The 14879-nt window shown below is 43.0% G+C and overlaps 1 protein-coding gene and 1 long non-coding RNA gene across 2 annotated transcripts; one reads left to right on the top strand and one right to left on the bottom strand.

Moving 5' to 3' along the window:
* Nucleotides 1-3523: 3523 nt before the first annotated feature.
* Nucleotides 3524-6382, bottom strand: LOC147655107 (uncharacterized). The gene is made up of 3 exons (XR_015283805.1): nt 6290-6382; nt 5501-5752; nt 3524-5151 (listed from the first exon to the last, which is right to left on the bottom strand). It is a non-coding gene; the product is annotated as an uncharacterized LOC147655107 (long non-coding RNA).
* Nucleotides 6373-13246, top strand: EPCAM (epithelial cell adhesion molecule). Its single transcript, XM_086879030.1, has 9 exons — nt 6373-6701; nt 7133-7237; nt 7844-8084; nt 8358-8423; nt 9588-9651; nt 10027-10128; nt 10292-10489; nt 10906-10947; nt 11602-13246. Exons 1-9 carry the CDS (start codon nt 6635-6637, stop codon nt 11641-11643), a joined length of 927 nt encoding a protein of 308 aa, XP_086735156.1. The 5' UTR covers nt 6373-6634; the 3' UTR covers nt 11644-13246.
* The last annotated feature ends 1633 nt before the right edge of the window (nt 13247-14879 follow it).

The raw sequence follows: 14879 nt of genomic DNA, 5'->3' as shown, positions 1-14879 counted from the left end.
CTTGCCTTGTACCTAGGAAATTCTTTTAAACTTAAGACTTGTTAGCATAGCTAAAAAGTATTTAATATATAATATTCATCTGCGAAAGCCAATATCACAATACAAATTTATAACATCCAGGAAATATATCTTATATTATTATCTAAAGACATCGAAAGTAGAAATCAGTGGTGCTTTCAAAATAACATCCTAATTATTTCCTGAAGGCAAGTTTCCTAAACAGTGGCTGTTTGAGTGGTTAAAGGATAAGTGGGAGCCTTCAAACTTTAAGCTAGTTGGCTTATGATTCTATAATTGGGCAAAATGTGTAAATTTCACCAACTTTTCTCACCTTGTTTTCCAGTTTCAAAGTTTACTGGTCACATAATTCAGGTCACAAACTCTTTCAAGCACGGTATCTATTTATTCTCTGTTTTTATACTATTGAACACAATTGAGTCTTTGTCCATAACTACAGCTCCTATAATATGAAACAATAGTGGTAATTAGGACAATTTTTCTGTTGTCAAGAGCCATATTTGCATGGCATGGCACTCAAAAGACTCACCCCATGAAAGGCTTAATCCAAAGTAGTGTAGCTATAATTTCTGAAGCAAGAGGAAATTGTTTTCATATGCAAATCATTTGGCTCACATGCTCTTGTACTGCTTGGAAAGGAGCAGCATCAAGTTCAGTAGTGGGAAGGCAGAACTTCAAGGACAACCCTTTAGAGACTAAAACCAGACAAGTTAAAATGTGACCTGGAAAAAGTCCAGGATTTACTTTTTTTAACTCCCATCCAATGGTCCAGGCTACACACAGTTAAATTAGAATTGCCAGAGTTTGTTAAACATTGAATGCCCCTCCCAAGACGCAATGGAGTCTGTAATTACTCCACAACAGGTCAAAAAGCTTTTTTGTTTCACTAAGTTCAGTAATCACAAGTTGTAAAAGTTCTGTCTCTCAGAGGTTGAAGCAATAAAATGACTAGTACAAGAGCTGTAAATTAAAGTGCAAAGAGAAAGAGATGAACTTTGGTAATAGCTATGGTTAACTGAAATAAGGGAAATTCATGAACTGTGAAAGCAATCACAACACAAAAGCAATTTATTTCAGCGAGGGACAAAAAAAGCAAAAACACTAATGGCATGCCCATCTCTTTGAACCCCACTCTGCTGTCCCCTGTGTCGGTGTTTGTGGGATGAGATTTTTCTGCCCAGCTCATGGGTGTATTTATTCACCTTTGCTTGGGGTATGACTGTGCACACAAATTAGAGTGAAGCAAGAGTGGGTGGGGATTTACAGCATGGTAACTGCTCCCTGGAAACTGCGTGCTGTGTGCATGCTGTGACCCTGTTTGTGCTGAGGAATACATGGCTTCTGCTCGCTGCCAGGTACAGCCGTGTCCGCGGGTTGCTACAGGCGGTTACCTGACAAACTGCAAATCCACACCCTCACAGCCCCATAGCAACTGCACAAGTCCAGCACAAGCAAATTCAGTGGCAGGTTTTGTCTATGTGCCTTCTGATAACACCACACTGAGAGACAGGACAACTCTCTGTCTGTATAACCATCTGCTTCAATTCTGCCTACAGCCCAGAGATGTTGTCACACGATAAAAAGCATGTTAAAAACAACTTAGGGCTCTCTCAAACAGTTTTCAACAAGTGTTTTGACTAAGTTCCGTCTGTATCTGCTTTCACAGAGAATGGCTAAAGGGGGCGGGGAATATCTTGGATGCCAAAACTGAAACAATTTTAATGTAAACAGAGCTTCTTTTACTACAGCTTGTGATCTCATGTTTTCTTATGAGCCCTTCCAAATGCTACAAATTTGAGGGATTAGGCACAGTATGAAGTTTGAAGGCAGTAGTCTGGATGAGGAGTTATTACAGTCTTTACATCTAATGCTGTTTATTTTAAGCAGCTTTGAATGCTGACAATAGATGTTCTAAAAATGCTATCAGCATTAGAGCCATGGAGATGCATTTTCAGGTGTGTAAAGATGAGGGTGACAAACCTGTTACTGACCCCACCCTCTGAAGGTAAGACTAAGCCCTGGCAGAGAGGTGAGGATGCCACAACATATCAGACAGGTTGGTTTCTATAATCCTCAAAGACACAAATAGAACATACATTAATTGCATGAGCATTTCTCTCCTGTGGCTACACCCTGTCTAGTTTTATGAAACTATGAACCAACAGCTCTGTGCCTCTTCGTAGCTACTCTTACTTTCAAAGGTCTCCAACCTGTTAGAGACCCAAGTTGTGGGCTTCTGAAGCCAAGGACAGGTTTGTGGGGGTTGCCACTGCCTCTGAACTAATTTCCATCTTCAGTGTGCGTGATAGTTTTGTCAAAATGCACAAACACTATGTTATTATTAAGAAAAAAATAAGTCATGATCTAGAAACAGATCAAAAAGACCCAAATGTGTAAAATAGCTTTTTATTCTGGTTTTTGTTTTTTGTTTTTGGTTTTCTTGGTTTTTTACAGTGTTTGGCAGTAGTTAGTCTAGCATAAAGGCATGACTGCTCATTTATTTTTTTTTATTGGCTCTATACTTGACCACCTCTTGCCTGCCAAGACATTTTAGTTCTCCAGGACTCCAAATGCTCTCATTATTCAAATCAGTGTAACAAGACTTACCTGTTTTCTGGTGGTTTTCAAACAGGCAGGAAAAATAAAATACACAGAAACACCAGTTTTATCAGTCCTTTGAGCAGCAGCATGTGTCAATTTGTGACAACATGGAATCTTCAGAAACACATAGTGGACAAGGTACTGCACACAATTTCTCTATATTGTCCTCTTCCTACAGTTCTTTTAAGGTTTCATTCAATGCAGATAATGAAGCCTGTCAAAAAAAGTTGAATGCAAACATTCTGAAGCTGACCTAATAAAAAGATCCTGAGCAAGTCTATAATATAATGATATATGTAGCTATGTCTGCTGTCCAAAATACCTGCTGGCACTTTTGAGCATCAGTGTCTCTGGTTGTTTCTATTTTTGTCAGCCTTAACCTGTTAAAAGTTATGAATTTTCAAAAGTTATTAATTTTGTTAGAAAAAGACTAATAAGACTACGCTTCACAATTTGGTATCATACATGACCTATTTTCTAGGGATGAGACTGGTTATCTTTAGGAGGGTACACCCAAAACCAATCAGGCTTGCAGCCTCTGAAGAATCCCAGTTAGACAGAGATTGCCAAATACCCCGGTGGCATTGATCACGCTCTCTTCACTCATCTCTCTGATCTGCTGACCACAGTGCATGTCACAGCCCCACCTCGCATCATTTCCTGATACTTCGGGAGTGACTCAGACATCCTTGCGACTTTCCCTGAAAGCTGATTCTGTCCCTTGGGAGTTTCACAAAGCCCACTTACCTAATTCCTAGTGAAGACCTGTAAATGACCTGACATCATATCCCAATATCACGCTAATTCTTACTGGCTTCAGAAAGAGCTGGATTTACCTCCTTGGATCTGATTCACAATTCACTCAAGTCAATAGAAAATTTCCCCCTGGAGTCAATGCCTCGAGTATTTTAGTGAAATAATACTTTATTCTACAAATAGTTCTGAATCCAATGTAAATTACAGAGCAAAAGTAGAAAAATACAGATCACGTGAGTTTTCCTAAAGTAAGCTTACATACTTCCTTAATTTAGAATTTGGTGACCAAAACTTTTTTTTCCTTTTGCTATATAGTAGTGCCAGTAATGCACTCGTAGCATTTAAATTACAATTTGTCTGAGCTGTAATTATGCCTTAATAAGAGTAAACCACAACTAGCCTACACTGCACTGCCTAATCAGCAGTCAGCTGTTTGATAAGAGGGGGTATCTCCAACCGTTGATAAAATTATGCTGTTTATAACCAATGTGCAAGGCTTTACCTATAGAGCTGTATGCTGAGGAATTTTAACATAAAATAGGTATTGAATACATCATGTATTTCAGCACAAAGGGGCACAAGCACCACAAAAAGTACAGAAATGACACTTCCAACCCCCCAGACACCAAGGTACCTGTGTAATAAACTTCAACACTCAGGCCCTTGTAACTGTTTAGCCTCATGTCTGCTCCACTGGCTTTGATTCTACTGAGAAGCCGCCCTCAAAATAACCTGGAAAGAGGGCAAGATTAACTCTGCTGTGAATGGTCCCTCATTTCCACTGCCTTACTGGTGAACGACCTCAAGTAAAGCACCTCTCCTTCAAAAACAATGAGCAACACTTAAACAAGAATTTCTTCACATTTAGAAATCTGTTGAGATCACAGGTAGCGAGGTCCTTTTTAAGCCCTGCAAACTGGAGCCAAATTAAATGCTACACCACAAAAAAGCAGCATGATGCACCTGTGTTTGTAGCAGAGTTATCACAGTATTTTCTACAGGCACTTACTCACATTTTGCTACATGTCACAACACGACAGTGCCAAAACACACTGTGAGAGGCTCTAGTCCACACAAATACCCTAAGACAATTCAGCCCCTAGATACTAAAGGTTATAGCTATTTTTTGACAAGATATCTATGTGGTATTTGAAGTTGGTTGTAGAAAGAAGCAGGGCAACTTCCAGTAGCAGTCACTCCAAGATTTCAAGACTGCTTGGATTTGTAAAACTAGGCACAGGGGTTTACCTACCCAGAACATGGATCAGGAGAAGAAAGAGAACTAGATGTACACAGCCTGTTCTGTTCTTCAACATGTACACATTAAAATAAATAAAGGCAAAAGCCCATCATAAAATTTATTGGTCATTATCAAGGCTTACGTAGGTCAGCTTGGCAATTTGATAATGACAAGAGAGCTCCTCTCATCTCGAACCAACCAGTACTTTAACATGGAATAAGAGGTTTATAGGAAGACAGGCATTTTTGAGCTTATTGCTCCTAGTCATCTTCCTGGAAAATGCCATCACTTGATGAAAGTGATGCAAGAAATCCATATCTGAGACTTTAGTCTTCTCAAGTTTTCATACTGCTAGGCCAGGCTTTCCTTCTGAGTCTCTGACAAGTGTATCAGAAGAATATACTTATCAACCAGAAACTGTGCAAAAACCACAAAAAGAATCAAGAAAAATGCTGCAAAACTGATTGTGGCTGTACCACGAGCAAATCCAAGGAGCAGTCCTTTAACTTGGACCCATCTGAGTCAGCAGCAGGGCACTAGAGACAAAAACAACATAGAGGTAAGAACCAGGTACAACACAAACACAGCTGTGCACAGAGACAGAAACACTATGATAGTTCAACTTCAACTTCCCTTCAAACATAACAAATTTTCAGTTTCACTTACTGACGTCTGCAAGTACAAAAGCAGGAACATGTTTTTATTGTACAGCAAACTGGTAAGAATAAGCTTCAAGTCTTTGAACAGAATGTCATTCTGGTCTTATCCTGTACTAAAATATCTTGCTTTTCTAGGGTGCTAATATATCTTTTAGAAAGATCTATGCAGATTTTTTATCTGAATAAATAAACTCAAGGTTCATCAAGCATTTCCGGTGTACCATACCTATCTTTTGTCTTCCATTTTGGCCATTTTGGAAAGCCATCTTAAAACCTGCAGCCGGCTTTCCCGTGTTTCCTCCTCGGCAACCTGGCGGGGCTCTGGCACTACCTCCCATTTTGTAGGTTCCCACAAAGCTGCGCTTCTCAGAGACAAAGCACTCAGGATTACTTTTTCCTGAGCGAGGAAATGAGGATACTGTAGCGCCAGGAGCGAATCTTCAGAGTAACCCTGAGGTAGAGACATCTACTATGTATTCTGGAAAGGAACCGAAACCAAAAACAAAACACATGATCAGTAAAGATCCTTACAAAAGTGTTCATTCTACACAGCGTTCTGTTTTTCAGTTTACTGAGGAATTATCAGAATTTATGTCAAGCACGTAGCTCACACGGATGGGAACAAAGCTCACTATGAAGTGTGAGTATTCCCTGCTTGCTCCCAGCTCGCCAAGAGCAGAGTGAAAACATTCTCCGCCTGTCCCCAGGGAAGAGCCCGGGGATCCCAGGCCAGGGCAGAGACCTCGGGACTGCCCCGGGGCTCCGAAGGTCGGCGGCGGGCGCGGGAAGCCCCGAGCCGGGAGGGACGGGGGCCCTGCTCCCCCTGCCCGTGTGTCACGGGGCAAACACTCCCGGGAGCTCCCGGCGGTGACTAACACTTTCCCCTCCACGGCGGGGGCAGCTGGCCCCCGGCTCCCCGCCGCGGCCCCAGCCCGCCGCCCCTCCGCCCAGGCGGGGCGGTTTCAGAGCCCAGGTAAGGAGCGGGCACGGCCGCGCCTCGGGACGCCCCTCGCACCGCCGCTCCCCCTCCCCGTTCCGCGGCACAGGCGCTGTCGGGGCCGGGCCGGGAGCGGGTCCCGCCCTTCCCCAGCCAGTTTCGCCCAGGTGCGGGGGGAGGAGGGGGCGGCGGTGGTTTAAGAGCGCGCCCGGCGGGCCCGGGGGAGGAGCTGCCGCCGCTCCCCCCGCGCGTCCCAGGTGTAACCGGAGCCGGGAGGGCGCGGCGCGGCCGCCACCACCTGCGGAACCTGTCGGGCGGCTCACACCGCTCCGCCGCCGCCGCCGCGCACGCACCGCTCCCTCTCTGCCCGCGTCCCCGAGGACTTTCCCCCGGCCTCTCCGCGCCCCACCGCCCGCCCCAGCCATGAAGCCGCTCTGCGGGGCTGCGCTCCTGCTGCTGCTGCTCTGCGCCTCCGCCGCTGCCCAGAACTGTGAGTGCCCGCACCCCTCTGGCCGCCCCGCTCCCGACCGAGCTCCCCCTCCCCGGGACCCCTTCCCGCCCCCCGCTCTCCGTGGGGCCGCTCTGCTGGGCGCCCTGAGCCGCCAGATGGCGAGACCATTCCCCCACACCCCTCCGCCTTGGGCTCGGAGCGGGCAGGAGCGGCCGGCCCCAATCGCGCCTTTGTCCGCGCCTCGAGGGGACCCCCAGGGCTGCGCGGGGAGCCCTCGTCCCGTTCGGGAAGGGAACGGGGGCGGTGGCGGGGGGGAAGCGGCGGCTGCGGGCACGCCACGCCCGGCCGGAGAGGGGCGGCTTTGTCCATCCTGACCGGAGGCGGAGCGCGGGTGTTGGTGCCCCCCGGTGCCCGGCTCCCTGTCCCCGGTGCCCCCCGGTGCCTGGCTCACGGCTGTGTTTCCCTTACAGCGTGTGTCTGCCAGAAGAACAAGCGTGTCACCAACTGCAGGATGGAAAGTGGTCAATGTCGCTGCGACGCCATCGGCTCCGGCGCCGCCGTGGACTGCAGTACCCGTGAGTAAAAGGGCACGGCCGGTGGGTGGCACGGAGATGTACCCGCAGAGAGCCGGGGAATATGTGAGAATGACGGATTAGTTCCCAGCAAATAATGGGGGCGAGGAAGGAGCTCTTCTTCCTTGTCTACAAGGTCAACTGGCCTCGGAAGATAAGCGTTTAAGGTTTCCCTGCTTGTACCGATGTAGGGTCACGCCTCCTCCTCAATATCTGTTCTCCAGTGGCAAGAATTTCTTGAAGATGAATGTTTAGCTTCCTTGCAAGCACATATCCTCACCTTTCCTACAAATCTAAAGGGGAAAGAGCCTCGTGACATGATTTCGCTCTGGGCTCAAGCTCAGCTAAGCTGGGAACAAGCCTCTAGCTGTGAGAAATGGAAGCTCTTAAGTCCTAAGGTTGGACTTGTTAGGCTTTTGCCTTGAGAGGCTGACATACCCCTATTGTATTAATTTTATGTACTACCTACACGTTAGACATCTGCTGTTCTGTGTAATGGCTTGGAATCTGGTTGCTGCTGATGTAACCTTGTGTTTGTACTGACTCGGAGCTCTGTTTTGGACATGTGTGGTCTGGTGATGCATAACGCGACTTTCTGGTTATCTTTAGTGACTTCAAAATGCCTGCTGATGAAAGCAGAAGTGATGGGCTCAAAATCTGGTCGTCGTGAGAAGCCAAAAGATGCATTTGAAGATACTGATGGCCTTTATGATCCCGAGTGTGAAAATAGTGGCGCTTTCAAAGCGAAGCAGTGCAATGGAACCACCTGTTGGTGTGTGAATACAGCTGGAGTTAGAAGAACTGACAAACATGATACAGACTTGAAGTGCAATCAATTAGTCAGAACGACGTAAGTCTTTCAACAGGGTGTGCTGTGACATGAAAACATTCCTGTATAAGGCTCTGCCTTGTGTGAGTGATGCACTGGGGATGAATGAAGATGGAGCAATCAACATTTGGGTTACTGCTGGGTATTCTTCTACAGAAATAAGGATACTTTGAATGGGCTTGGAAGAGGCTTTGCTTTGGTTTTTGTCTCATTGTTCTGATTTTTTAGCCTGGGGTTAGATTTTTTTGGTATGTTTTATATCTGTGAACTTCAAGAATATTCATTGTACTTCAGGTGGATCATCATTGAGATGAAACATGCTGAGAGAGATACTCCTCTGAATGCTGAATCTTTAAGGAAGTAAGTGATGATAGTAACATGTCATGGTAGTGTATGCATGTCCTACTAGATATCTAGTGTATTTCTGATCAGTTGCTAAAGGCGTTGTAAGACCTGTGAACTCGTTTGTAAGACGTTTCAGGCTACAGATTCTCCATAGAACTGCTTTAATTTGTATTGGAAACAAATTAACTGCTAAAGAGGTTCCCTTCCATTTAAAATTGATTGCTAGTTCCCTCCCCCAAATCAATATACTAAAAGAAATGGAAGGTAATGGGGGAAATTGTTAGAAACGCAAATTGACAAAAATGGCAGGACTGCAAAGAAGCAGCAAGAGGAAAATGAGAGTTTAGCCCTTTTTTTTTTTAATTTTGTTAAAACAAAACCCTACTTGTAGCTATCAGATCACCTCTCTTCCAGAACAAAAGCTGCTGCCCTCTAGCTCTTCTGAACTCTTCAAACTGGTGAAACTCTTTTGTCTAACACAGGTGTTTATTTTACAGTAAGTGCATCTTCACTGTTAGGAGTTAATTGAACTCTAGTATGAAGAGAGTGGGTTTAGTTTGGGCAGAGTTAATTTTCTCAGTAGCAGTTGGTGTGGTGCTGCATTTTAGGCCAGTGACCAAAATGGTGTTGATTAATTCCCTAGTGTTTTAGCTGCTACTGAACAGCAATTAAATAATGTCAAGGCCTTCTCAGACTCTCACTGTGCTGCCCCAGTGTGAGTAGGGTGGAGATGGGCAAGAGGCTGGGAAGGGGGCAGGGATGACCTGAATTAATAGAACAGGTAGCCTATACTGTGCAATGACGTGTTCAGCAATAAATCTGGGGGAAAGTCTTCTCCCAAGTAGCTATTGCTCAGAGGTTGGCTGGACATTGATCTGCCAGTGATGACTGATCACTTGAGGTTTTATATTTCCCCCACCCAGCCCTTTCACTTACCAGACTCTTTATTTTAACTGATGACAGTTAGGGGTTTTTTTTCCCTTGCTTTTGCCCTTTGATTCTTTTCCTAATCCTGTTAGGGGGAAGTGAGTGAGAGACTAGTTGAAGATTTAGCTGCTAGCTGAGGTTCACCCACCACAGAGACTGCAGAAGAAAACTTACGCTGGTCTTCTCTACTTCTCAGATGATCTGTGTGAAATAATACTGTTTTTAACAGCTACGGCTTTCATATCCTTGTAGGTTTTTCAATGAGACCATCACCAGTCGTTATCTGCTGAAAGGCCAATACATAACCAATGTTCTGGTAAGAGTCACATAATGTTTAGTAAAGTATCAGAAATTTATTTTGTTGTGAGTAACTATGAAAACTCTAATTTGACTAATGCAGTACAGCAAGAGTTCTAGTAGAAGCTCTCAAAACAGTGAGAAGTTAGCAAATAACTGTATCTGAACAGAAATGCTGAGAAACTATACTGCTCTCCTTAGTCTGTAGACAACTCCTTTGCTTCACTTAAAAAGTGGAATTTGAATCCTACTGTAAACAGTTGGCTTGAGTTCAAAAACCATAACCTTGATCTAGTATGCAAGTTCATAAACTGGATCATAATGTTTTTGTGAATATTTGATAGTTGGATTTAAAGTACCTCCTTCTTAATACCAGACTATATTTTTATTGCAGTATGAAAAGCCTTACATTACTATTGATTTGAAGCAAAATTCCTTAGAAAAATCGCCTGAAGATGTGGATATAGCTGATGTGGCCTACTACTTTGAAAAAGATGTGAGTGTCACTTGTGTCAGTCTAAGTCTGTCTGCCAGAGGCTGGGTGGGTGTCTTGCTTTGCACTCGGGAGTCTGGCTGAAGCAAGGTGAATTATTCTTGTGACAAGCTAAGTGCCTGCTACAATGTGAACTAGCAAGTCTCTCTTTTCCTATCTGTTTTAGGTAAAAGGTCAATCCATCTTTCATAATAGCGTGGGGCTAAACGTCAGTATCGACAACGAACCGGTGAAGCTTGAGAAGACAGTGGTCTACTATGTTGATGAGATAGCACCAGAGTTTTCTATGAAGTCTCTGACTCCCGGCCTTATTGCTGTCATTGTAGTGATAGTAATAGCAATAGTGACTGCAATTGTTGTTCTGGTAAGTTCTAGCAAAGCTGGCAAGCAGAACAGTGCTGGTACAATTTGGGAAGCAACAGCATACATGTTTTGGACATTCAGAGTTTGGACTCTGATGGAAAGTCTTCCTTTGTAAATTGGCTTGCTTCTTCAGGCTTTGGAGGTGGGGAATTGGTGATGGGCACACTGTCACTGTTTCAGGTTACAACTGAAGGGTGTCACCCGGAAAACAAGTACTGGGAACAATTCACAGAGGTGAACAAAGTGCTTCCTGGTTTAAAGCAGTTAAGAATGACAAACAACCTCTTTTGTATCTACCTACCTCACTTCGGAAGGATGGGGAATGGACAGCTTTGAGTTTGTGTTTTTCAAGTCAAAAACAGATGAAGTTACTTTGTATATCAAGACTTCAAAAAATACTGTGTCTTTCTCTTACAGGTCCTCACAAGGAGGAGGAAAGGGAAGTACGTGAAAGCTGAGGTAATTATTTCTGTTTGTGGTACATATGTGGGGTGGAGGTTAACCAGAATCCAGAAAATCCTAAAGTTTGCTGTAGGTTAAAAGCTCTCTTTGGGTGTTTCAGATGTGTTCAAGGAGACTGAAAATATTCAAATTCTGTAGCTAGTTTTCACCTCTGTGTAGTTTTGCACTAGTTTCAAAGGTAGCTGGTGATCTGCTGCTTTTCCCAGGGCTGAGGAGGTGGGGTTCGGTTTTACTGCAAATTCTATTTTACATATGTATAGCAAAGGGCTGTGCAATCCACAGGAAGTGCTGATAGTCTTGTTCTGTGACAAACTCTTCACTGAGGTATTTGCATGAATCTTGCAGTTTCCATTGAGGAGCTGCTTTCCAATAGAATAGCAAATGATACTTCACACCAAGTGTGGAGCCTTTTGTGAAGGAATCCAAACAATGTTGTAGCTAAATAGTATTGTCTGCTTCCTGCATGTACCCAAATTAGTGCTTTTGCTTTTTTTTTTTTTTAATCTGGTAGGTTTGTCATGGTTGGTTCTGTTAGTGTTGCATCAAATCCATTTGCTAATGAAAATCTGGACTGAAATCTGGGTTAAATCCCAATGATTTATTGGGTCTTAAAGTTTAGGTGTTGATCTCCCTCTACCTCCTCCCCTCCAGGTGAAGGAAATGAATGAAATGCATAGAGGACTGAATGCTTAACTAAATCAACTGAAGAGAAGCCAGAAGACAACAAAAAACATTGGCGGCATGAATCTTAACTCTTAAAGCTTTCCTCCTGAAAGGGAGGTAATTGTGCTCACTTACTGAATGTTAAAACTCTTAACAACCACGACTGGTAACCATTCAACTACTTTTACTATTTTTTGAGAGTTAAATGCCCCATTTAACTTACTCAAGTAAAACTTAACTATTGCTCCCTGATTTAGTTTTTTTTTTTTTTTTTATGATGGTGAAATGAGTTGACAACTGCTGTTACTAGGGTTTTGGAGCATACATACCTAAATGGTTATTTTGCCTTTTTGAGTTTTATTGAAAGTAATGATTTTGTAGCCATGTTGTAACGAGACTGTCTCCTGTATAACTGAACACAGCGTTTTTATGACAGTTTGTACATATTTGAAGTTTCTGTAACTTTTTTATGACTTGAATTAATAAAACTTTGAAACAGGCTTCTAATTCTTCCATTATGAAATGATAGTCTGCTGAATTATCATGCTTACAAATTTGTAATTTGATTCCTTAAAGCAAGGAACCTCAGCATAGTTGAAAATATTCTAGAACTCCAATTAGAAATTTTTATCAGCCATCTAGTATCTCAACAGCATGATTTTTTTCTTAAAGCTGTGAAAAGTACTCAACAAGAGTAAAATGGTAATATACAGATTGTTGTATAAAGAATCAACAGGCTGAGAAAGCAGTCATTTCAGGTATGCATAGACTGATCTTTCCAATGCTATGTAAGTTTTTAAAATAAGCCTCTAACCCAGGACATCTCTGATGCAGGGTTAGGGGTGGGGAGGCCTGGCATCTGATGGTGGAGGAGCTGGGTGAGAGCAATTTACCCCACTGCTGTGAGTTTGTCTGTGGCAAAGCTGTTGCACAGCAAGGAGCTGTTTCTGCTTTTATTCCTGTTCTCTGCCACAGATGCTGACCAAACTTCCACAGGCTCTCAGCCTCCCAGACCCTTCCCTGGACATGAGGGCTTGCTTTGGCTGTCAGTAACCTGTGCCATGGATGTTGGCAAGCAATCCCTTCAGCATATCTGATTTATAAAGGAAATGCTGTAACTCCTGTTGCCAAAGAAATAATGAGATGCAAGATAAGGAACTGAATGACAAACCTTCTTACTAATGTGGTGTGTGTTTTGACCCACCCTGGCTAAAACAAGAAAAGTAGGACAAACTAGTGCGAAGATATTCTATGTACTGTTCATGAAGTTAAATGTGAAGCGTGGCCCATCAGTGTGCCTGCTAGATACACAGGGAAGTTGCTGGACTGTGGTGGTGTCACCTCCACTGTCACAGCTCATTAGTATCCCTTCTGCCCTCCAACAGGGTGGTACCTCAGAGGCGGGCATTGCTGTGTTGGGTGTTGCACAAAAATCCTGAAGTAGGGAATTTACTGGAACATTTTGCAGCCTTTTCAGGCAGCTTTGTCAGTGATAACTTCTGCAGGGCAGGCTCTCCCTCTGCTGATCTGGGCCATTCCCTTTCTCCCTAGGTATGCAGGCGATCTGCTGAGGTGTGATGAATTTTGTACAATTCTGTAAGCTGTTAACCAAATAAAGCCAAGTTTTCAGTAAGCTGGTCTTGTGCTGAGTTGTGCGTGTTGTCTTCCCCAGTGCTTCCATCTCCTCTACTTCCTTAAATGGCTGCAATATGGTAATCCTTGCCATTTCTTCCCAATATTCCAATGCCATTGTTTTCCCTCCTCTTCCCCTCCCCATTTCACCTGTGGGATGGAAAGAGGTGTTGTGTGCTGTGGCTGGGCAGGAGCTGCACGTGTGCAGACTTGACTGGACAGGCTGGTGCATAGCTGCTGTGTGGCCTGGACCTTGTCCCAATTGGTTTGTTTGAACATCATCTTCTCCCTGCTTTTCCCACACTACAGGGAAGTGTTCAGACACTTTTCTGGTTTTTTTTTTTTACTTTACTTTGTAGTGGAGCTTTTTGTGTCAGATATGAAGCTTAGTGCTGTGTTACAATCTTCTTTGTCAAATTTGCCTGAAACTAGTCGAGGGATCAGAAAATGAGAAAGTTTATAGAAATTCTTAAAAAACACCCAGAGTTTAACTAAATCCACAACTGAAGGGAATGCACTGTTTCTAAACTCAGTTACTATGGTACTAACATGGTGCTGCTCAGCTCTCAAAATGATCAGTAATAGTTTTATCATTAGTTTCCTGTTCTAAATAGTTTTATTGACATATTTGCCTTCGTGTTGTTCTATTTACTAAACACTACACTTGTCCAGCTGTATCAAAGTGTGTATTTACAGAGAAATGGAAAAGGGTGAGGGGGAAAATACCTGAGAAATTAGTGTATTAGTGTCCTGCAGCTTATTGTGTTTTACAGATTTTTATACTGAGAGGAGACTAATGTGATGACATTCAAAGAAAAAAAAAAAGCCATTATCAGATTGTCAACTCTCCACATATGCACCTGATAGCTCTTCTCCCCTATAGAGGAATATGGCAAAAAATGATTGCTACTGAAAATTAACATGGTACAAAATAGCAGGACTAAATGCTGGGTATTTTGATACTTGGATACTACTTTTAATACAATTGGAAAACATTCAGCAAAGTTAAAAAGAGGGTTTCCTGTAAAAGAAACAGACTAATAGAACTTAATAAAGGACTAGTAGTTTCTGCATCAATTTTTAACTAGGTAATTATTTTGATACTTCCATTTGCCTTATTCGTTAACTTCTGTATGTAAAGGAGCATATTTTTAAATCTGAAGTCCTACACAAAGTTGAGATACCACGTTTCCTCTCTTTCCACATAATGTCAATTTTGAGAAAGCATATGAAGGGCAGATTGAAAATGTATTGAGACTGGATAAATGAGATTTTTGTGTTACAGAGAGGGATAGACACAAACTGCAAGAAACCCTAGTAATAATACATATCTTAGTGCTTATGTACAAGATGGGAAAATAGTGTTTGTATAGGCAAGTGCAAATCTGTTACTTCCTCATTAATTATTACACTGGCAAATATGTATTATTATTACTGCAGAGTAAAATTAAATATATGCTTATGTAAAGACAATGACAGACTTTTTAGAAGAGGGTATGCTAATAATATATTTGAGAACGCATGACCAATAAAGTCTATACATCTTTCTTCTAAGACCTGAGTAATGCCAAAGCACAGTTTCCACAGCTAGAAAATGAAAGGTCAGTGCTGCATCTGTGGGGTCTGTTGACTGT

Source organism: Cyanistes caeruleus, chromosome 2 (genome assembly GCF_971803275.1).
Source record: "Cyanistes caeruleus chromosome 2, bCyaCae1.hap1.1, whole genome shotgun sequence".
Lineage (NCBI taxonomy): Eukaryota > Metazoa > Chordata > Aves > Passeriformes > Paridae > Cyanistes > Cyanistes caeruleus.
The sequence above is the reverse complement of the archived record's forward strand: the minus strand, read 5'-3'. Positions and strand labels throughout refer to the sequence as shown.

Coding starts and splice junctions, on each gene's coding strand:
- EPCAM (XM_086879030.1), top strand. CDS start 6,635: ATGAAGCCGCTCTGCGGGGCTGCGCTCCTGCTGCTGCTGCTCTGCGCC. Junction 8,085..8,357: donor AATCAATTAGTCAGAACGAC/GTAAGTCTTTCA, acceptor ATTGTACTTCAG/GTGGATCATCATTGAGATGA. Junction 8,424..9,587: donor AATGCTGAATCTTTAAGGAA/GTAAGTGATGAT, acceptor ATATCCTTGTAG/GTTTTTCAATGAGACCATCA.